This window comes from Chlamydotis macqueenii, chromosome 1 (genome assembly GCF_036417535.1).
Source record: "Chlamydotis macqueenii isolate bChlMac1 chromosome 1, bChlMac1.mat, whole genome shotgun sequence".
NCBI classification, from domain to species: domain Eukaryota; kingdom Metazoa; phylum Chordata; class Aves; order Otidiformes; family Otididae; genus Chlamydotis; species Chlamydotis macqueenii.
Genome location: NC_141556.1, coordinates 172951151 through 172971110, shown reverse-complemented (window position 1 = coordinate 172971110; position 19960 = coordinate 172951151). Strand labels below are relative to the sequence as shown.

Here is a 19960-nt window from a genome sequence, read left to right as displayed (position 1 = left end):
AATCTTTATTTTTAATTATTATTTCCTTTCACAATATTTTCTTAAATGCTGAAATTACACTTGGTATTTCAATTATTTCACTTCCCCACAGAACACTGCAGCTTTCCTACTTTTGTTTGCTTAATTATAGAACTGCATAGCATGCTTAATACAGTAGGTTGAAAAAAAATTAATGATTGTGGATAAAGAGACTATTACCCCAGACATGCTTTGATACTGAGAAACAGATATTTTCTTGAGAGGAATAATAAAGGCATAAGTATTCCCCTAGTAAGTAACCTGCAGCATTAAAGAGATAGTACTAAATTCTTTATTATGGAATAGATTGTATATTCTATAGAATAATTCTTCTATAGTGCATTGTAGAGTACACAAAATAATTGACTGATAAAATGTAAAGACATAATTGAAATTTTGCAAAATTGGAAAGACATGGTCTTTGTTGCCTCAATGGAAATTCAGAAAAGTGTTGGAAAAAATCCCAGTTTCACCCACTGGAAAGCTTTTGGAGAGTTTTGCAGCTAAATTCTTCAAGGAGCCCACCTGTACTGAGCATACTTTATCCCAGTGCTGCAGGAACAAAGCAGTTCTTTCCCTGCAACTCTCTCTTCTCATTCCTACAAACAATTGCTGTGCTAAATATTGAGATAAGAACAGCAAAATTGTTTTTGTTTTTCTCTCAGTGTTTCTCTCCTTGATATTCAGACAGATGCAGAAGAAGAAACAGACTGTGTAGTGGAAGCAATATGGAACATGAGCTTGATGGGGAGGAACGGGGAAGCAGAGAATACAGAGATACGGTACCGAAGAGGAAAGGCGGGTAATGAGGAATGTCAGTGCAGCATGAATTCTTGAAATGGCTGGACAAGAGGAGGAGACAACAGGAATGGTCAGATGGGGACAGGAAACCGGGGGGTCACTGAGAAGAGAAAGAGGTTGTAACTAAAGAAATAACCAGGGTGGCTTGAAACTGAGTTCAGAAGAGAATGCTGGAAGAATGCGAAGTTAGGAAAAAAGAAACACGATGTAATGTAGAGCAAGGAAGGAGACTTGAGATTAGCCATTGACAAAGGCTGGAATTGGAGTGAAGAGGAAGAAACTAGGAGGAATTGGGACACAGAGATACAGGCATATATGCTAAGGGGGACACAGAGAAAAGGGAGTTTATGGTGAAAGGGAATCCTCCTTCCAATACTGGAAGTGAACACAAAGACTCCTGACAATTAACATTATTCATCTGCCAGTAACTATTTCTTGAACTATTTATGAAACCTGTCAGCCCATAATAGCTGATCCATAATGACAATAACCTCTTACAGTTACATTTGTGTTGTAGGGTTGCATATTATGCTAGATCTAAAAGTTCTGAACTGTTGTACAACAATTAAGCTGAATACATTAAATGATAAGAAATTACAACTCTACTTCTTGCTTTTTTGCTTTTCCTTAAAAAAAAAAAACCCTCCTATTTTAATTATAAGTTAAGACTGCAAAGCAGAGACAGGAAATGTCAGAATTAAGGTTGCCTTTGCTATGTGATCTAATATCATGATCAGAATATATTATGGTCCAATCTTAAACTAAATAATCATCTGTGGGTTTCGTTTTTGTTTTTCTTGCACTACCTTGGACAGATGAATCAAGGAAAGGTCATCATTACTAGGAATGTTGCTTGTAAGAACTTGATTTGTTGCAGAAACAGAAGTATATGAAATGAGCATAACTAGGCAGAGGATAGCTGGAGAAGAATGGATAATCGTGGTGAAAAAGTTGAAATGCTGTACCTATGTAGTTCAGGCTAAGTCCTTTAGAACGCATACTTTCAAAATACTCAGTAATCATGTGATGCTCATTTTATTAATATCCAGCTTGGTATCTCAGCTCATAAACAAAAGCGAATCTAACAGGAGCAGTGATTTTAAATACACTGAATACACTTTGCCAAAAATGCAAAGTATTCTGAAAAACTAGGTCCTAGCTACTCAAAAGTTAAGAAATTTGTCACTTAATCTTTCTGTGACTCTATTTTCCATCTTTCAAATGGGAATAATACAAATTTCACTTCCTTGCAGGAACACTCTGAACATAAAGTAAAGAATGTTTCCAAAGAGCACAGGTACTGCAGTGACTAGTCTAACAGAATGGCCTCTCAAGAAATTAGAAGTCTGTCTTTGCATCAAACAAAATAACAAAATGGCTGGATTATAGGAAAACTGCATAGTGACTGGATTTTTACTGAACTAATTACACCAAAAGGTGCTTTGAATAAGCATACATTTTACGGGAAGGAAAGCAGGATTCTGGAATAACAATCCTCGTAATGTGTACCCACTTCCCAGGCAACGTTTAATCTGGCATATTCCAACTTCTGAGTTACTGACTTTGCAGACGTAACTCCCTTTAAATCTAAATGTTTTTGTTTATATATATGTTTTTTGTCCTTCATAACTTATTCCTTCTTTTATATTTGTTTATATGATCCATACATTAAAAGCTTGTTGACTTTTTATGCTGTTGTTACAGCCTCCTTGTGGCACACCAGTAACAACTCTTTAGGAGTTAGAAAAAGTGATTAAATAACACACAGAAGATGTCAAATGATACTGCTAAGATGATTGACTTCGAAATGCAAAATAAAGGCAATTGAGAGTGATTACAGGAGCTAATCATTTTAGTCTTGCTTCTGAAAAATGCACCTTCATTTACAGTTGAAAACAAATGCTGTTTTTACTGCTTAGTATTCATGTAGGTAGGTTTAGCCTGTTGACTAGAGAAGATATTATAATATAAATGCTATCTTAAAATTTTCCTCTTTACTAGTGTCTTGGTGTTTGATATATATATATATATGTATACACACAGTTAGATGCACAGGGGAAGTAATATGGCTCTCTTTAGTATTTCACGTATAAATTTACTCAGCAGCTTTATTTTATTAAAATGTAAATAATGAGATATGGTAAATGAAAAATCCAAGAACGAAATAAACAGTTTATTTATTTATCATTAATGCTCGGAGTAGCTTACTGAAACACATCTTTCAGTAACTGCCACTGAACATTAGCTATGAAATTCTCATCATGCCTTGATGATGACCCATTAGGTTTAGCCATTTGTATAGTTAAAAGGCTCAAAATGTTTCATATATACCTTTAAAAACATTGTTATCTCAAATCTAAGTACACATATTCACAAAAACTGCATTCAGTATGTCTGAGATTCAAACCAATACTGCTTCAAATTAATTATTCTTCTTTAATGGCTCTGTATAAACAGAAATGACCTATTAATTTAAAGAAAATCTATCAGCACAGAATGTAGTCTCTCTTATAAACAAGCAAGATGAACTTGACCTTGTTTGAACTTGTTTTGATGTGGCCCAGATGGTAGGCTACATGCTTGAATAGCAGTCTAAAGCTGAGGAAAAACTCATATAGCAAGATCTAGATTTATAGCCTTTTGCAAATTCCTACCTTGTATTGTCCTTTCAGCATCTGTTCTGCCCCCGCTGCGGTCAGCTTCTATCTCTGGGGTCAGAGAGTCTAGAAACATAGGAAGGTAAGACTGACACATATTTCATTTGATTCTTATAGCCCTTTTTACAACCTGTTACTCCAATGCTGAATTACAATACAATCAACCTTTGTCAGTTTTTTTAATGTTGAACAATGACTAGAGGCCAGGACAATTTTTTTTTGTTAGACTAGGAAGATTAATGAGCAATAGATTTTTCAAGCATAAAGTGGGGGAGAAAAGGAAGAAGAAAAAAAAAATTGACTTCTCAAGCTAATAATATAAAATTGTTCTAGCTTGGACATTCTCTCCAGTGAGTTTATTTGCACATACTATATAAAGTAACAAAACAATAAAGAGAGAGGCATCTCTTGAATGAAAGAAAGAAAAGAGATTTTCCTTTTTTACCCTCCCATCATGTTATAAATTTTCAACATAACAAGCTTCTTTTGGCACTTAAATTGAAAGTTAATGACACAGAGGCAAAAATTGGTTTCTTACCATTTAGGACCCTGAGACTTTCTGTTGAAGCTGCCTGTTTCAGTGTCTGTTCTGCTTGCTCCCGTCGTTTAGTCTCAAATTCAAGTGCTTCCTGCAATTTCCTCTTTGCCTTCTTTTCCTTCTTTAGCCTCTTCTGAATTATCGCTAGGAAAAAAAGAAAATCAGTGTACTCAAATTCAGGTCTGAAACTTGGCTACATGATTACCTATTAAGAGTCTCGAGAAACACTACAACTGCAACAGTTCATAATAATTGATATCAATTTAAATTACTTGAAATTTGCTGGAATCACACTGGGATATATACTAAGAACTACTGTTCTGTATCGTAGTATTGAAAAGTGTAGGTAATATTCAGCTACAGCATTTTTTAATATATATAAGCAGATGAGAAACTGTGAATGTCCAAATCAGAATATCCTGGAAGCAGCAGTGAAATGTACTTTTCGCATTGTCTGATGTAGATATGCCCCTGTATCTGGAGGCGAGGTGTTTTTTCGGGATTAAGTCTACCATTTCTTATTGTCCATAGCACACACTATACACATAGTGGTGAAGTTATCACCTGCCTACCTGCAGCTTCTCTCCCATAAGACAGAGACCTGGCTGCTTGGGTGCTGGAGCTGCAGGAGGAGCTCAGCCCCCACCCTGCTGTGGTCCTCATTCCTTAGGGAAAGGCCCTGAGCTTTCTAACTCCCCTCCAAGCTGCTCCTTCCTGCAAGCCATCCAGCTTTTTGGTGCCTGGTCTCTTCCCCATATTTATTTCCTATCCACATTTCCCTTTGTCTTTCCCTTTTCTCTTTCTCACTCTCTGTCAGCTCCTGTCCCATCAGCCCACTAACCTTGAAGAACTCATAGCAAAGCCTTTATGGATCCTGCAGCCAAGTAAATATTACTTTGCTTTGACAAATGTGAGGGAAAATATTAGGAAAGGATGGACTATTTTAAAATTAAGCATCAGAAGGCCTTAATTTAGAAAGATGTTTTCATTGTATCTCTTGACATTTTACAAGGAAAATGACTGCAAGATCAGGATGAAACTTTATCACAATTTTCTGTTCTATGTTACCAGTGACTTACAATCACAAGAGACTTCCATGATCCTTACCTGAAGGAATGTATCACAGGTTATGTTCCTGATGGAAAAGGATAATGTGAACCAATTTTTCTACTCGATAAAAGCCAAAGTGAGCCTCTAAAGAAATCATGTAAAGTCACAGAGCATATAATTATCTCCCTCACCACACCCCAAGCGTTCTTACATAGCACATCTAGGGTTTTCAGGGATTTGCATGTAAGAAGCTTATTTCTTGTAAGAGCATCCTGGAAAACCCTTTCCTGGACAGTCTGTTATTTTGACATTAACTAAAAATTATCTGCCAAACTACTCACTAAATAATTCTTTACACACACTAAAAGAATTATCCTTACCAAAACCAGATACTAGGTGATACCAGGTTTGACTGCCAAGATGAAACCTAGCCCTGTATCTCACTACAAAGTACCCTCTGGTATATGCCTAGGGATGAATGCTGGAAAAGGTAAAAATACACTTTCACCAGTTCGTACTCCCCATTTTCACTAGTGTGGGATGGTAGTATCTTTCACCAAAAGCAAATAATGGAATTTTTAAAGGGAACCTTCACTGTTATTACTATTTAATTTATATTCTAGGAATAACCACTTTTTTTTTTGGGTGATCTTGGGTATTTTGTGTTGCTATACAGAACTCTTCAGATACAAAATGAATATAAGCACATACTCTCTATGTATATAATTTACATGCAAGACTTTGGAATTTTGGTTCTTTCTCATTTTGTATAGTACCAACTACTTTAAAAGCTAATTATCTTATGCTATCAGAGAACATCTAGCATCTATACAAAGGCTAAACTAAATACATTTTGAATCATTGCACGGTTTTAATGTTTTCATTATAAGTACTTTGAAAGTGATTGCAATAAATGAGAAGGAAACATATGTTGCTTTCTGAATTAAAATGTCATCATGGCTGACACATTGTAGATGTGACTACAGCAGTCAGAGCCAGAATTAGCAAGCCCTTACTGTGTAGCTGCTCACAGAAGAGATATTATCCTACTTTCACCAGTTGATGAGACACATCCTACAGCCTTAGGAATCACTAATTGGAATATTTACAAAGAAGGAAGGAAACAGTACAGTAAATAAGCAGCTCTGTAGAACATACAGTAGCAGCAGTGAAATTAATGTTCCAAAAATGGCAAAAATATTCAGATGTAACCACTAAAGAAAAAGATATTTCACTGGTGTTAACACGATGAGCAAAAGATAGATGTTGCCTAAGTGATTCCATTCACTTAATGGGTTTTGACTTGTATGTGACATGGTGACTCGTGCTTCTATGCTGTAGCTTTTAAGTGTATTTCAGGTTTTTTTCAGTTATTTCAGTTAAGACATCTCTTAACTTAACAGGGATATTGTAGACTTCTCCCATTTTGTTCATGCTTCCATTAAAACATGTGAAACTTTCTTTAAGATATTAAAATTGTTACCTGGAGAACTAATAGTAGGTAAAGCCTCCTATGTATTTTTCTACCTTTATCTGAAGAATAAATTCTCACAATAATCACAATCTGGTCTTACATTTTTTCTCCTACTTGGGTTTGTTCATTTTAAAGAATAATCCATTACTTTTCTTTCTTTTGTACAGCAATATCCACTAGCAGAGATAGTCATCCTCATTATATTTGCTTTGCTGCATACCGACATTAAGTGTTCAAATGCATTCCTCTTTGGTCTGACTCTTTTACCAGTGCAATATCATCATTACAGGGCTATGTATAAAAAAGCAGGAAATGCATCATGCTGAAAATAACATTGTCAATTATTTCAGCATTCTAAACAAAATAAGGGACTATTCCATGCTCTTCCCTGACATACAACTTTGAGTGTAATAAATTCTGCTTCATTTTAAATGCTCAAAACATATACATGTCTAGTCCAGTCCAGTTAGTTATATCCCTTCTGGAGTTAAAGGGAAGAGAAAGAAGTCTTCACAGTGTAACCGACCCCACCTACCTGTTTGAGAACAGGATATACGAATCTCTTTTTTACTGACCAGAGAGAGAACTTACATTAACTTAAATGAGGTGTTTAACTTTTAGATGGTAAAACTCAAGTAACGCCGGATGGGTTCCTCCCTTCTCTGTTGTGGATGTGATTGCCTAACACTAAAAAAATAATACGCATTTGAGCAGTTTTAAGACACAGAGGTAGAAAGATGTGAAGAATAACTACACTCTTTCACAGAACTATTTTAAAAGTGTAAGTAGTATAATTGTACTGAGCAAAATAGGCCAGTTGTGGACAAAGGGATGATTCATTGCACAGCTGTGATAATTATTAATAGTTATTGTCTTGAAAAAATGTATTCTCAAAAGTTAAAAAAGGGAAATTAATGATGTGACAGTCCTACCCTTTAATGGGTCAATGCATAAAACAGGATTACATCGTGTACTTGCTGCTAACACGCTAGTTAAAGGAATAATGATACTGGTTGCGAATTCAAGTGTTCTTGGGATTCTCTATTTAGCTGGTTCCCAGAAAATGAAACTGGACAAGTTTCAGCCCTGCAAAAGTATATATCTGACTTGCCATGGTCTGTGTTAAACAGTAAGTGAGCCCCAGAGGTTAAATGTCCCTTGCAAAGTAATTAGAAACTATTAAAGGGCAAGATAAATATATATATATATACAGAAAAACGGACCCATAAAGAAAGATGGGAACATGCTCGTAATGCAGATAGTTAATGCAAATTATTGTAAACTGCCTTTCCTTTACTATCAATTAAATTATTTTAAAAACCTTTAACATGTATATGTTTTAGAGTGGGCTTATTTTAATGTCTGAAACACTACTAATGCTACTACCTTATCAAGAAGAACCTCAACTGTTCCTTCAATAAACATGTTTTTGATCTACCACACATTATAAAGGGCTTACATATTAATATTATCTTTACATTTATTACATTCAGTTTGCCTAAATATGCAATGTATGACCCTAGCACATAAGAACATATGCAAAAGTTCCTAAAACTGTGCAGATTCTTAAATTTGATACAAATGGTCTTTGTATTAAGTAGCTATCCTTTTCCATAATGATCACAACCTGTTAAAGTCCCTAAAAGCACCTATGGTATTTATAATTGTGTTGTGTATTACTGATGTAGCAAGTAATATTCAAGAAAATCATTGTGAAAAAGGAAAGTCCTTGTTCTAAATGTCATTAAGATCTTACGCAGAATCAGACAGGTTGTAAAATTTCCTGCACTGCAGTCATTTTGGACTAACATGAGGTAAGGGAGGGGGGAGATTTTTAATCAAATACAGGTGTTTGATAAAAAATTAAGTTTCCTAAGAAAATAAATTACAAGATGCTTATGTCTGTTTAATTAAGATACCTCTGTTCTTCTGCTCCACAGCCAACTGTTTTTCAAGTGTTTCCCTCAGTTCTCGTTCCCTGAAGAGCTCCATCTTCAGCTCTGTCTTTTCCAGTTGGACCTGTTTCTCTTGAGCTCTGGCATTGTCTATAGCAACCTTTAGTAGACCCTGTTCAAAGATAAAGTTGCATAATGTTTGAAGAATGTTAGAACAGCTGACATAATAAATATCTTCTGTTATTTTCTGTTGATTAGTCATGTGAGATTTCACAAATGAAACAATTCTGTTACTAAGTCAAAGCCTCGCAATTATCAACATCAATTTTTTTTTACTGGAATTAATTTTAACAGGAGGGTAAAAATTTGCAAAAAGTTAAGAGTCAAGTTTTCTCAGAAAACACAAAGTCACCTTTGGCTGCCCATATAACTAATGTGAAAAAGTTATATGGATAGGTTTATTCTTTGTAAGAGATAAAGAAGACAAGCCTCCATCAGGCACTTGCCTGTGACCAAAACAAAAAGCTGTCCCACTGAAAAATAATTGGTAGTCTCACAATCACATCATCCACAGAATGGCAAATTCAATCTCTAGCAAGACTCAAGACAACGGAAATTACCAAAGGCAGAAAGGCTTTTTTTAAAGGCTTACCATCCTGCTCCTTATTGTTGTTAATTATTATTCTTTTCAAATATTTTCACATTTAATAGAGTTTCCAAAGAAGACAGGGTTATTGGAATGCTAAGCAGAGGACAGTCACAAAGCAGGAAGATATCTCCGTCTAAAAAATCCACTCCCTGACCTTGTACAATTGTCATCTCACAGCAGGGAACAAAATGCAATTATCTATTGATTTCTTGACCTGGGATGGTTGAAACAAACTCTACCTTTGTTTTGCTGTTACTGTCTCAGGAAATAATGATTCAGCCTATTCCAAACTTCTCTTGAGAATTCCAATTTCACAATTCCTTCTTTTTTTTTTTTTCAAGGAAACAGGAAGATCCCAGCATAGCTAATAACTAGATAGTTAGGACACTGAGACAGAGTATGAAAAAGAGGAGGAGAAACAGAATTGAAATAAATGAACATGGAAAGAGGAAAGGTTTCCTTTTCCATTTTCCAGAAGCCTGGCCTTCAGGCTCTTAGGTCTACACTTGAATTTCTCCTCTTGAAGCTATCATAACAGAGTAGATATTTAAGCATGGATATGCATATATGAACCTCCATGGATACTAACCTAACTCTTCTGTATCCTAGGCAAGTCTCCTGACGACTTAACTGTAGAGATAATTTGACCCAACAGAGATTTAATTACTGACATAAAGCAAAACAATGCCAACAAGAGAGAATGAAGAGTATTCTCCAATAGTTCTGCTACAGAAGTACTCAGCTAACAGATAAAAGGTTCACACTCAAGACCCAGATTCAGATCAGCCACACTACAGACATGAAATCATGTCCCCTTCCTAAATTTGATTCTGGGTTGCATGTTTTTTTTTTCTCTAAAATTGTTTGCAGTATCTCCAAAAAAGGAATGGAAAAAAGAAGCTAGCATGATCATATGTGAGAAATGGAAAAAGTATTTTTCATGAGTATTAGTCTGCACATTTATCTCACTAGACTTCCCAATGTCAATGCCTGCTTTGAAATTTCTGTCCCTCAAACTCCTCCTTTAAGTCCGTTTTCAGAGCCTATTTTCAGTACTCCTCATCCTCATTCTTAACTAAATTGCTGCCTCAAGTGTTGTCTCATTCAGAGCTTAATGCTTTACAGCTCTATTACACTTCAATCTATTAAAGTCCACAGGAGCTGAAAGAACTCAACATTTTCCAACTGCAAGGGCCAGATGGTCACCAAAATGATTTACACTACTTAAGTACAGAAACACATTTGAAAATATCTAACAATGGTAATACGACAAGTGTGTTTACAAATATGTTCAAAGTTTTAGCAGTTTTCTTTAAAAGAACAAAATGCTATTCTAACATAGCAAAAAACACAAAGGCATTTTGTGTTGAATGTTAAAGCTGGATAACTACTAAAGAAAATAATATAAAACTAAATATAAAGCTCTACAGACATATGCAAAGTAGAATATAACTTAAAATAGTTGTAAAGCTTTTCCAATCTATTTTTAAAGTTAGTAACTACCAGAATTCTGTTCCCTTCCCACACCATGTTCTCCTACATTTACAACCATCATAAACTATGTTTTCTATATGAGATGCATTTGAAATGGTAAAAAACTGAAGATGGAGGGTTTTTTTTATCAATACCTGCTTCTCTTATGCTTAATCTCTAGAATACTTTAATCTCCTGCAATTCACCACTTACTGGAACATATGATTCATCCAAATCACTAATAAATCAGATTAAGTGAAATTATGTGAAAAGTATTTGTTGATACAAAAAATGTATTGTCAAGTAAGTTTAAAGCTGCAAACACCCCTCCTCCCAAATTCTTACAATCCATCCTGTTTAACAATAAAATCGAGCCGCTAAAGCAACTGCCATCTTTACTCAATTCAACTACATTCATGTACATGTTTCTTCTTCATCAGGAACAAACAATTAGTAACAAATGAAAGCGATCATTACATCAAGTGCCCTTTTAGATCACCCCAATTAAAACTTTAGTTTAGCTGTATTTTAATTCTAAGATACCAAATTCTAATTTTCTGCTCTGATTGCTCTTGTTGACTTATCTTTGAAAGATGTACTCTCAGTGCAAAGCCTAGAGATTATTTAGCAAGATGCCAATGTTGGCAACACTTAATGTGTTGATTGGTTGTATTATCAGTAGCAGTTTAAAATAAATTACTATTAAACTATTATTGTCCTTGGCTGACAAAACACAATATTTTGGTGTTCTTTAAATATGAAACAATCATTATGAATAAACATGGAGAATAATGCTGGAGTGTAAGACTGGTGTGTGTAATTTTGTATTAAGAATTGCTGCAAAGTATGAAGCTGCTAAAAGCGTATTACATTTTCTATTGAATTTCTACACCACACTTCCTCCCCCCCCAACCTTTCCTTTTTTTTAATACTTGCTAACGTAGCTAATGGTAATACATTACCTATTGCTACTGATTATGTCTGAAAAATATTAGCTTTTTGGAGCCAAGGCCCACTAGGGACTACTTATAAGCTACACAAAATTAAGTTTCATTTTTAGAAGTTAAACCAGTGCACATCAGTAGGCTTCCAATGTGAAAAAAAATCTGCACTAGAGCCAAACTGATGCATATGCAAAAGCGCTGTTGCTGCCAATGACAGCTCTAATGCAAAAACACTGGAAACGTTCAATATCTCCCTATATTCAATGCAGAAGGGGGTAAGAAAAACAACTAAAAAGTACAGCATCGAAAAATCATCAGTGCCCCTTGGACCAGGAATAGCAATTTCAGAGTTGCATGAAATTCTATTAATTCTCCCAGTGGATCAGCTGTAAAAGATTATACAAAATACAGTATGTCCAACTTGTATTTGCTATGGCTAATCCTCTAACCTGATATTAAATCAATATGCTGCCAATGACAATGGGAAATGCAGTGCAACACAGGACATTAACAAAAAGAAAATATTTCCCTTTAGGGAAGGTCAGATGTTATGGTGGCTGGATAATGATAATTGTAGTGAACATGCTCAGGTTCCAGATTTGTTTTTAATACTGTACAGCTCTGTCTGGAGCCAGGCTTTAAATATGGCATGCCACTGTGTCATTATTAATAAATTTCTTTTATTTCAACAGAATCTCAAAAAAGAACATTTTTTTCTACCGGAGATTTATAGATCATTTTGACTTGGTTTGTTTATTTAACACACTTGTTTTAATATTCTCCACTGATAAATTCTACAGAAATGTCCAAAATAAAAAGTTAAATTGATATACAGTTGATGTTTCTTCCCATTTTCCAATGTATCCAAAACCATCATTACATTAGGGCAGTCTACTGACCATATAGAAATCAGATATATATCAAACTTTCACTCAGCCTTAAAGCCACTATTACTCATTATTAATTTTTAAAACTGCAAATAATGTGTTGCTTATTTTGAAAGAGGTGGGGGTGAAGGTATATATCAGCTCTTTCTAGCTACATCTACAGTGTGTTCCACCTAACTTCATTTAGTTAGCTACACAGCTACATGTGATATCAAAATGGCCTTACTAGTTAGTCCGACGGTCTATCTAGAAAATCACGTCCTGTTTCCAACAATTGCCCACTGTGAGTGGAAAAAAGAAAACTAGAAGAACAAGGCATGCACACAGTGAAACCTTCCTGGTCAAATCTCCCAGCTTCCAGAGATTCGCAGCTCAGGGGCTTCCTTTTGCTATTGATGGTGAAAACACTTTCAACTAACATTGCTTCTCTTTCAGTCAGGAAATTATATATAATTTGTATCCTTGTATCATTAAAACTACCTAGCAAAAGGCTTGCAAAAAAAAAAAAAATCAATATACACATTTTTAGTTAACTTGGCTGCATAGGTATATTTTTGACTATTTGCTATTTGTAACTGACTGCTGAATTAGTTACACAAGCAAGGTAAGATAACACAGCTTGACTATCTCTACAGATGACTCCAGAAAGACATTTTTTTTTACTATCTCAGATTGAATATCTCCATCACATGTAAAGGTATATTGCACAAGTATAAACGACATTTTTACCATTAATAAAATAAGTCTCTTGTATTTTAGCAGAAGATAAACAAAATAACATGAAGTAAAACTGTGATTTTTTACTTTATCTAGTGTTTGCAATATTTTTCTCTGGTGTATTTAGTCATAGATGGTAACAGTGCAGGAGACTCACAGCAATAAAGCCAGTAGTTTGCTTTGTTTTCATAGGGGAATTTAGTTAGTAATCATGAATTTCTTTTATTAATATCAATGGGACACTTGCAACTTATTTTACATATCTCTCTCTAAAAACACTTAGCCGCAAGACTGTGACAACACAATATAGTCTTGACAGAAAAAAACATAGCTATCGGGGTGCAACTAATTCATCCCTTAGATAATAATGGAAATTCAGCTTAGGGACAGTAAAGATTGAGACTATAACAGCTTAAAAGAAATTTACTGTTGCCTAAGAATGCTGCAGTATCATGAAAGGCTGTGGTTGTAACATACTTTGGCACAATCGAGCCATGACTCAAGATGGTGAACTTATGTGAGAGGTACAGAAACATCTTTAGCCTTCTCACTAGCACCCACACAGCATTTTGCTGTGACCCACCTTCCATCACCCTTCATCCTCCCTGCAGCTGCACTTCCAGCATTTAATCTGGAAGAAATCAACACATATACATTAGGAAGGAAGAGATATAGATATATGTCACTTAATTTAAGCTCTCTGGGTAAAATTATTTTCTCTTCCTTTTAGATGTGCAGATATACATCTGAATAAGAAAATATGTCCCCAATCTCATTTCTTCATTTCATGTGTGCATTTGTTTAATTATACTTTGTTACAGTTTATTATCTGCATTTCAGCAGTCCCCAGCAAGAGATAAACATTGGTTGTTCTGGGTACTGTATATTATTATTATCTCCTCTTTAAATGTACAAATAATTAAATGTTGTATTTTTTTTTCAGTAAGTATTTATGGAGAAGTAAGAAAAACATATATATGATACACAAAAGGAAATAAACCTGACTAGCAGCCTCTGGTGATAGTGATAGCAAATAGGCTTGTCTAGCATTTGCCTAAAATTATGAATCGGTCATTAGGGGCTATCCATTTATCTTTAGTGTGGATGGAAGACGCAGACTCACTTGTGTTTAGTGGCCAATTTTAAAGGATGACTCAGACTTCTAAAATGGAAGTAAGTAGAGTTAGGCACCAAGTTCAATAATCTAAGCTCCTCAGCACCTGCAAGACTTCCAGCACATTTTGTTTTCAAGTATCAAGAGTGCTTAGAAATTTTTGCTCTCATCCAAAAGCACTGTTCTCATGGCAAGGTTTAGGATCCTCCTTACCATGACAAACGTACAAAGGTCAAAAATTAGAGCTCCTTGTGCCTGTACAGAACCCTAATCCTGTTCTTTTTTTATTCCAGGACAGGCTATACAATCTCTTCTGGAGGCACCCAAGGGCTATATTATGCAGATCCTCTGGATTCTGCGCCTCACACAACTGGAGGATCACAGCACAGATATCTACCATCATGTCCATGAATGATGGTGTAGCCAGAGGCTGCTTGCCCACATATTCATGTGACCAACATATCCCTAAAATATAGGCAACCTCCACCACCACACATGGCAGGTTGTGCATGTGCCCCGGTCCCATGACCTAACGAAGACATACAGTTGCTTTTCAGAAGCAGACATATACCCTTTCTGTGATAGGACACAACCGTATTTTCATCACGCATGACCCCGAGTCAAAAATAACAGCGTTTGCCAAAACCACTCATATAGCCTTTGGCTAGATTTCTTCTATTTTCTGTTTCAAAAGCACCTTAGTACTAGAGGCAAGGAATGGACTGTCGGCCAGATGACCTTTTCTAGAAAGTCAGATCTGCCCCATTGCTAGGATAGCTGCAACAGGAGAACGGTGAGGGATCTTACTGTTCCACCTGCCCTTTGAATCCACATCTCTGTACTGAAAGGGATGCAAAATTCATCTGGACCAAAGGAGAGCAAAGAGGAATTTACCCAGTCACCAGAGTCCTTCTGACTCACATACGAAACGCATCACGGGTTTCAGGTAGTGCTTATGCATTTCTTAGCAAAGTAACAAATGGTATCTCAAGCAGGGGCCATAGTACAGATTTTCTTCTTTCCACAAATCCTGTTAATGGGTTTAAATTTGTAGTCAAATACCTAAAACGCAATTCTGAAAGTGTGCATATCACAGTATCTAATTCATTTGTTAGGGCCCTGGGGTAGCCCTCTCTCTCATTGCAATAGTTGCTAAATATGGAAACCATTTTAAATGGCATTGATTAGAGAAACTGTCACTATTGTGCATAGGTTATTGTAACAGACTCTACTGTTTTAAAGAGAATACTTAACATTTTCTACACAGGTGGGAAAAAAAATAAAACTAGCTTTTTTTTTTTGCCTTTTTTTTTTTTAATGAAGTGGCTTTCTAATATTGTCTAGTTAGAGATAAAAATCTATGGGGGTGAAAAATGCCTTGGTGGTATATGAAAGGATTCCCACAGATCTGTGGAGAACATGTAATGTGACATGGGGAATCCAGAATCCAAAAGGACTTATCTCCACCTGTTTATCCTGATAGACGATTTGTCATGATGTGGAACTGCAAGGTAAGGAGCAGCAAGTACAAAAGCACAGTAAGAGAAGGCATAAAGAAGTCTCTGCTTTCTTTACAATGTTGCCTTTAATTTTAGCTCTTCACCCCAGACAAGATTAGAGGCTTTTTATTAAAAAGAAAAAAAAAATGAGCAATGACTGAATTCCACATTCACATTTTCTGTAAAACAAAACTGAATGCATTCTTGGCAAATTAATCCTGGTCATTTATCCCACAGTATTGCAGCACTCTCATATTCCATCACAAGATTAGCTAACCTGTTGATGCAGAATGCGTTGCTCATTAGGTTCCTGTCTAGAGACATTGAGTGCACACATTTGTCAAAAAAATTACTAAGAACTTTCCTGTACATGTGTGCACAGCTAAAACATTACGTATTTCACTAACTGTATTTCTTCCTTTAGAAAAAAATCTCAATCTTTATAGATTGCAGCAGATTTTTTTAGAAGAATGATACCTGTTGCAGAATTACCTTGTTTTATGATTGAAATATTTAAGATCCTAAGTCTCAGAACCACAAAAAAACAATCACAAATATGCTCTTTCAAACCAGGCAGATATAGCAATACTTAATTCTTAATCAGCAGTATTCTTTCATTAGTATATCTCAAAAAATCACCAATGAATGGATCGTATACTTTTCATAAAACAAGTCTCAAGTGCCATAAACTTCAATGAGATTGCTTAAGAAAGAGAAGTGAGCACGATTTGGCCCTACTCTGTCATAGCCTTTGCTGAATAGAATGCAATTGATTTTATGTATTTGCAGAAACAAGCCGGGAAAAATATTGTGACAAAAAACATGAGAAGTTAGCAGCTGCACAGATGAGGCTTATCTGGGATGAGTACAATATGGCTGCATTATTTCCTGCACTATCATTTTGCTTCTGCATGCAGCATACAACCACATTGCTGCAAAAGTTGCATCTGGCGAACACATGATCACTGAATTTGTGGACGAAAAAAAATTTTCATTCTAATATGAAACACTAAGATCTTGGCTCCAAGCTACATGCTGGTGTATACCTTAAATAATATTTGAATCAGGCTGTACTGTACATACAATAGACATCATGACTACTGAATATGAAATCTGCAGAAAATTTGGTAATATCCTTTGAAGTCTGTTCTTTGAAGATAGCACTTTAAGTGAAATGAGCTTATTTATAAAAGAAGTGCCTTTTTTTTTTTTTTTTTTTGTGAATGCTTTTATGGGAGACACATTTCAAATAGCTTTAAATATCATTTCCACCTTGGCACTCGAGCAATTTAAAATAACTATTTATTAAAGAAATGTTTCTCTGCTTAGTAAATGAGATGAAGTTAAACAGTGAGATACATTTCATTAGCCTGTAATAAAAAGAGCATTTAAGACAAATGTTGTTAAACACATCAATGTAATTTTCATCAAATCCTCTGCTGTGGTTTAATATACAATGTGTATTTTTATGCACTGTATCTGACAGCTTCTACATTCATTTGTTTGCTGTGGTTCCTTTAAAATCTAAATTACTAGAAAGTTTCAGTAAATTAGTTGATCCAAATAATCTTATGAACTGATTAAGCTAGAATGGTTGTATTAATTTAGACAAATCTGCAATTGGCTCCTCTCCATCCCTTTAAGCTGAGCTACAGAAAGGCCTACCTGGATGTTAGTCAGAAGGGTCTCTATGGAGGACAATCCATCAGGGAATAGAAAAGGAGATGGAAAACCTGGAGGTAGTGGTTGCCCATGCCCAGTTAGAGAAAGTTTGTCAAGGCTGTCTCTTGCGGTTGGTGTGGAGAGCGGGGTCTCATCTGTATGTGATTGAAACAAAAATATAGAACAAGTTACGCTTGTCTGTTTTTATTAGACCTCAGTAATGGCTTCCCTAGTGGTTTCCAGAACATTTATTGCAAATTGGTTCCTGCTATCAGGAGAAAATGCTTTCTGCTGAATTTTCTTTAATGAAAAAGCTGTGGAGATACAACAAGATAACATTAATGAGTAACTTTATAAGCCTTTTAAATGCAGTCTCTAATGAGACTGAGTTTACAGTGCCATAGAATCTTTTTAAAACAAATATTATCTCACATATACTTGTGATAATATATTCAGGCTGACTTTATGGGCACCTTCCCAATTATCTCATTTTAGTTTGTGTTCTATTTGGATTGACGATAGAATATTTTCTAGCATGGCATATATTTTGTATACGAGAAGTATTTGAATACGAGGCTTCCCATACAATTAACCCTTCCCGCTCTTAATGGTTTCACTTACAGCTCAGAAGATTCTGCAACACCGAGAAAAACTGCAGCTCCTCAATGCATTTTTAATCAAGAAAGTACACCTGATTCCCACAATTGAAACATGCTCTGAACAATACATGAAATTAACAGCATGGTTACAATCACCGGCCTAATTTTTTTAAGCACAGACATCTTCTAACAATTAGTGCTAAACTCCTTAGTGGGATCTTTGTAACAATCAGATCTGATCAGTTCTGACATCACAACAGGAAAAAAAAGCTCCCACAGCTTGAAGACTTCTAAGATTAAAGTTTCACAGATAATCTGTGAGCGGATTATAAAGTGCAGGGGAAAAAAAAAACTAATAGAAACTTCAATACCCTTTTTTTCTTTTACTTTTTGAAATATTTTTAGACTACTGTTGATATGATACAGAAATTTAGGTCAATTTCTTTGCACCAGATGCTAATCTGAATTCTTCAAAAGGAAAACTATCTTTACATATATATAGATACATATATCTATACATATTCTTCTTAGCAAGGGCTCAGTCATTAACTGACACACATTGATGTATCTCAATACAATACAAGGACATCAGAATGTACTCCTGGTATTATGCAGATCTCTGCACAGCTATTTGACTACAGAAGGGTTTGTCAGACTTGCTCTTTTCCATTTGGGCTTTGATCATTATAAGAGATACATGTTTTAAAGTATTTTATTTTTCTCTCTCTTTCTTTGACTTTATTTAACTATAGTTTCAATAATAGTTATATTTCTCTATCCTGCCATGTACATTAGGAATTACATTATATGAAAGTTCTGATCCTAGTTGCCTAAGAAGAGCTAGTTCTCTCTTTGACTGGAATACAGTATTTTCTCAAGTGGACATAGTCTAGGACAATAAAAATTGAAATCTGCTGCAACAAAGGGTTAGAGTATAGGCTTTGACGACTCTAGGACCACAAAACCATTACTCTGAGCCACAATTAATTCCAACAGTCCCCATCCACAGTTACTGTAGAAGGAATCACCTCCATCAACCATGTTCACATGCAGATTTCTTGCCCCATGTCCTCACCAGCTCTGTTGTGCTGGCCAGTATTTACAGTGCTAGGGTAAAAGCCTCACCCACTAAGTCCCTCCACAGGAACACCCAAATAGGCATTCGGACGTCTGCTTCTGGGCTAGTCCCACTGAGCTCTTTCTACAGCCAGTGAAGAGAAGCAGACATCAGTTTAAGGTACTAATCCATCTGAACTATTACAAGCATCTGCTGCAGGAGACGACAAATCTTTGTCGAGAGGTGTCTTTTAACTATGAGATCAGCCTAAACTGACTAGCTCAGATGGAAAGATCTACTTTTGGTGAGATAAGTCCTACCATGGAAGCTGTTCTTCCTACTTCACTGTGGCTCAGGCCTACAGAAGGAGTAAGACACCATTATACACCTCCTATTTTTTTCACAATTTGTTCTACAATTACTGCTTTCTCATAAAGCTATAATTCACAAGCTTACCAAGACAAGCTTTGTGAAATGAACTGAGGTTGACCAAGGAAAGCTTCAGCCCATTCAGAGTCATAAAAGATTGTTGCAGCTATGTTTGTTTTCCAGTCATGTCACAAAGCACTGAGAAAAAATGGCTGTAGATTACTGAACCATTTCCTATCTACCTTACTGACATTCAAAGCAGGGTCTGAAAAATACGCTCTATGGATGTATCCTCTGTCCTTATGCTAACCCACAGCAACATGGGTATCTGTGTGGTCATTTTGTAGTAACATACAAAAAATTTGGCCCTAAATATGAACTGTTTCTTTTCTTCTCAACTTTTAAAATATTATAGACATATTCACCACTTCATCAGAAAAAATAAATTAGGTATTCCTCGGTATTGCAAACTAGTTTTTTGTTCTCAGATCATCCTGCTAGTTCATCTTCTCAAATCCTATTCTAGTGTGAAAAATCATTACCAAATGTTTTTTTTT

At 35.5% G+C, this 19960-nt stretch overlaps 1 protein-coding gene across 4 annotated transcripts in view; it reads right to left on the bottom strand.

The window, feature by feature from the left end:
- DACH1 (dachshund family transcription factor 1) overlaps positions 1–19960 on the bottom strand; it is a 365740-nt gene that overhangs the window by 33523 nt on the left and 312257 nt on the right. For all 4 annotated transcript variants that reach the window (XM_086771789.1, XM_086771787.1, XM_086771790.1 and 1 more), the window contains exons 7-10: positions 17382–17533; positions 8458–8605; positions 4015–4158; positions 3474–3542 (exon numbers count right to left, since the gene is read on the bottom strand). In XM_086771789.1, the coding sequence (XP_086627915.1) occupies positions 3474–3542; positions 4015–4158; positions 8458–8605; positions 17382–17533 (513 nt within the window). The remainder of the gene's footprint in view (positions 1–3473; positions 3543–4014; positions 4159–8457; positions 8606–17381; positions 17534–19960) is intronic.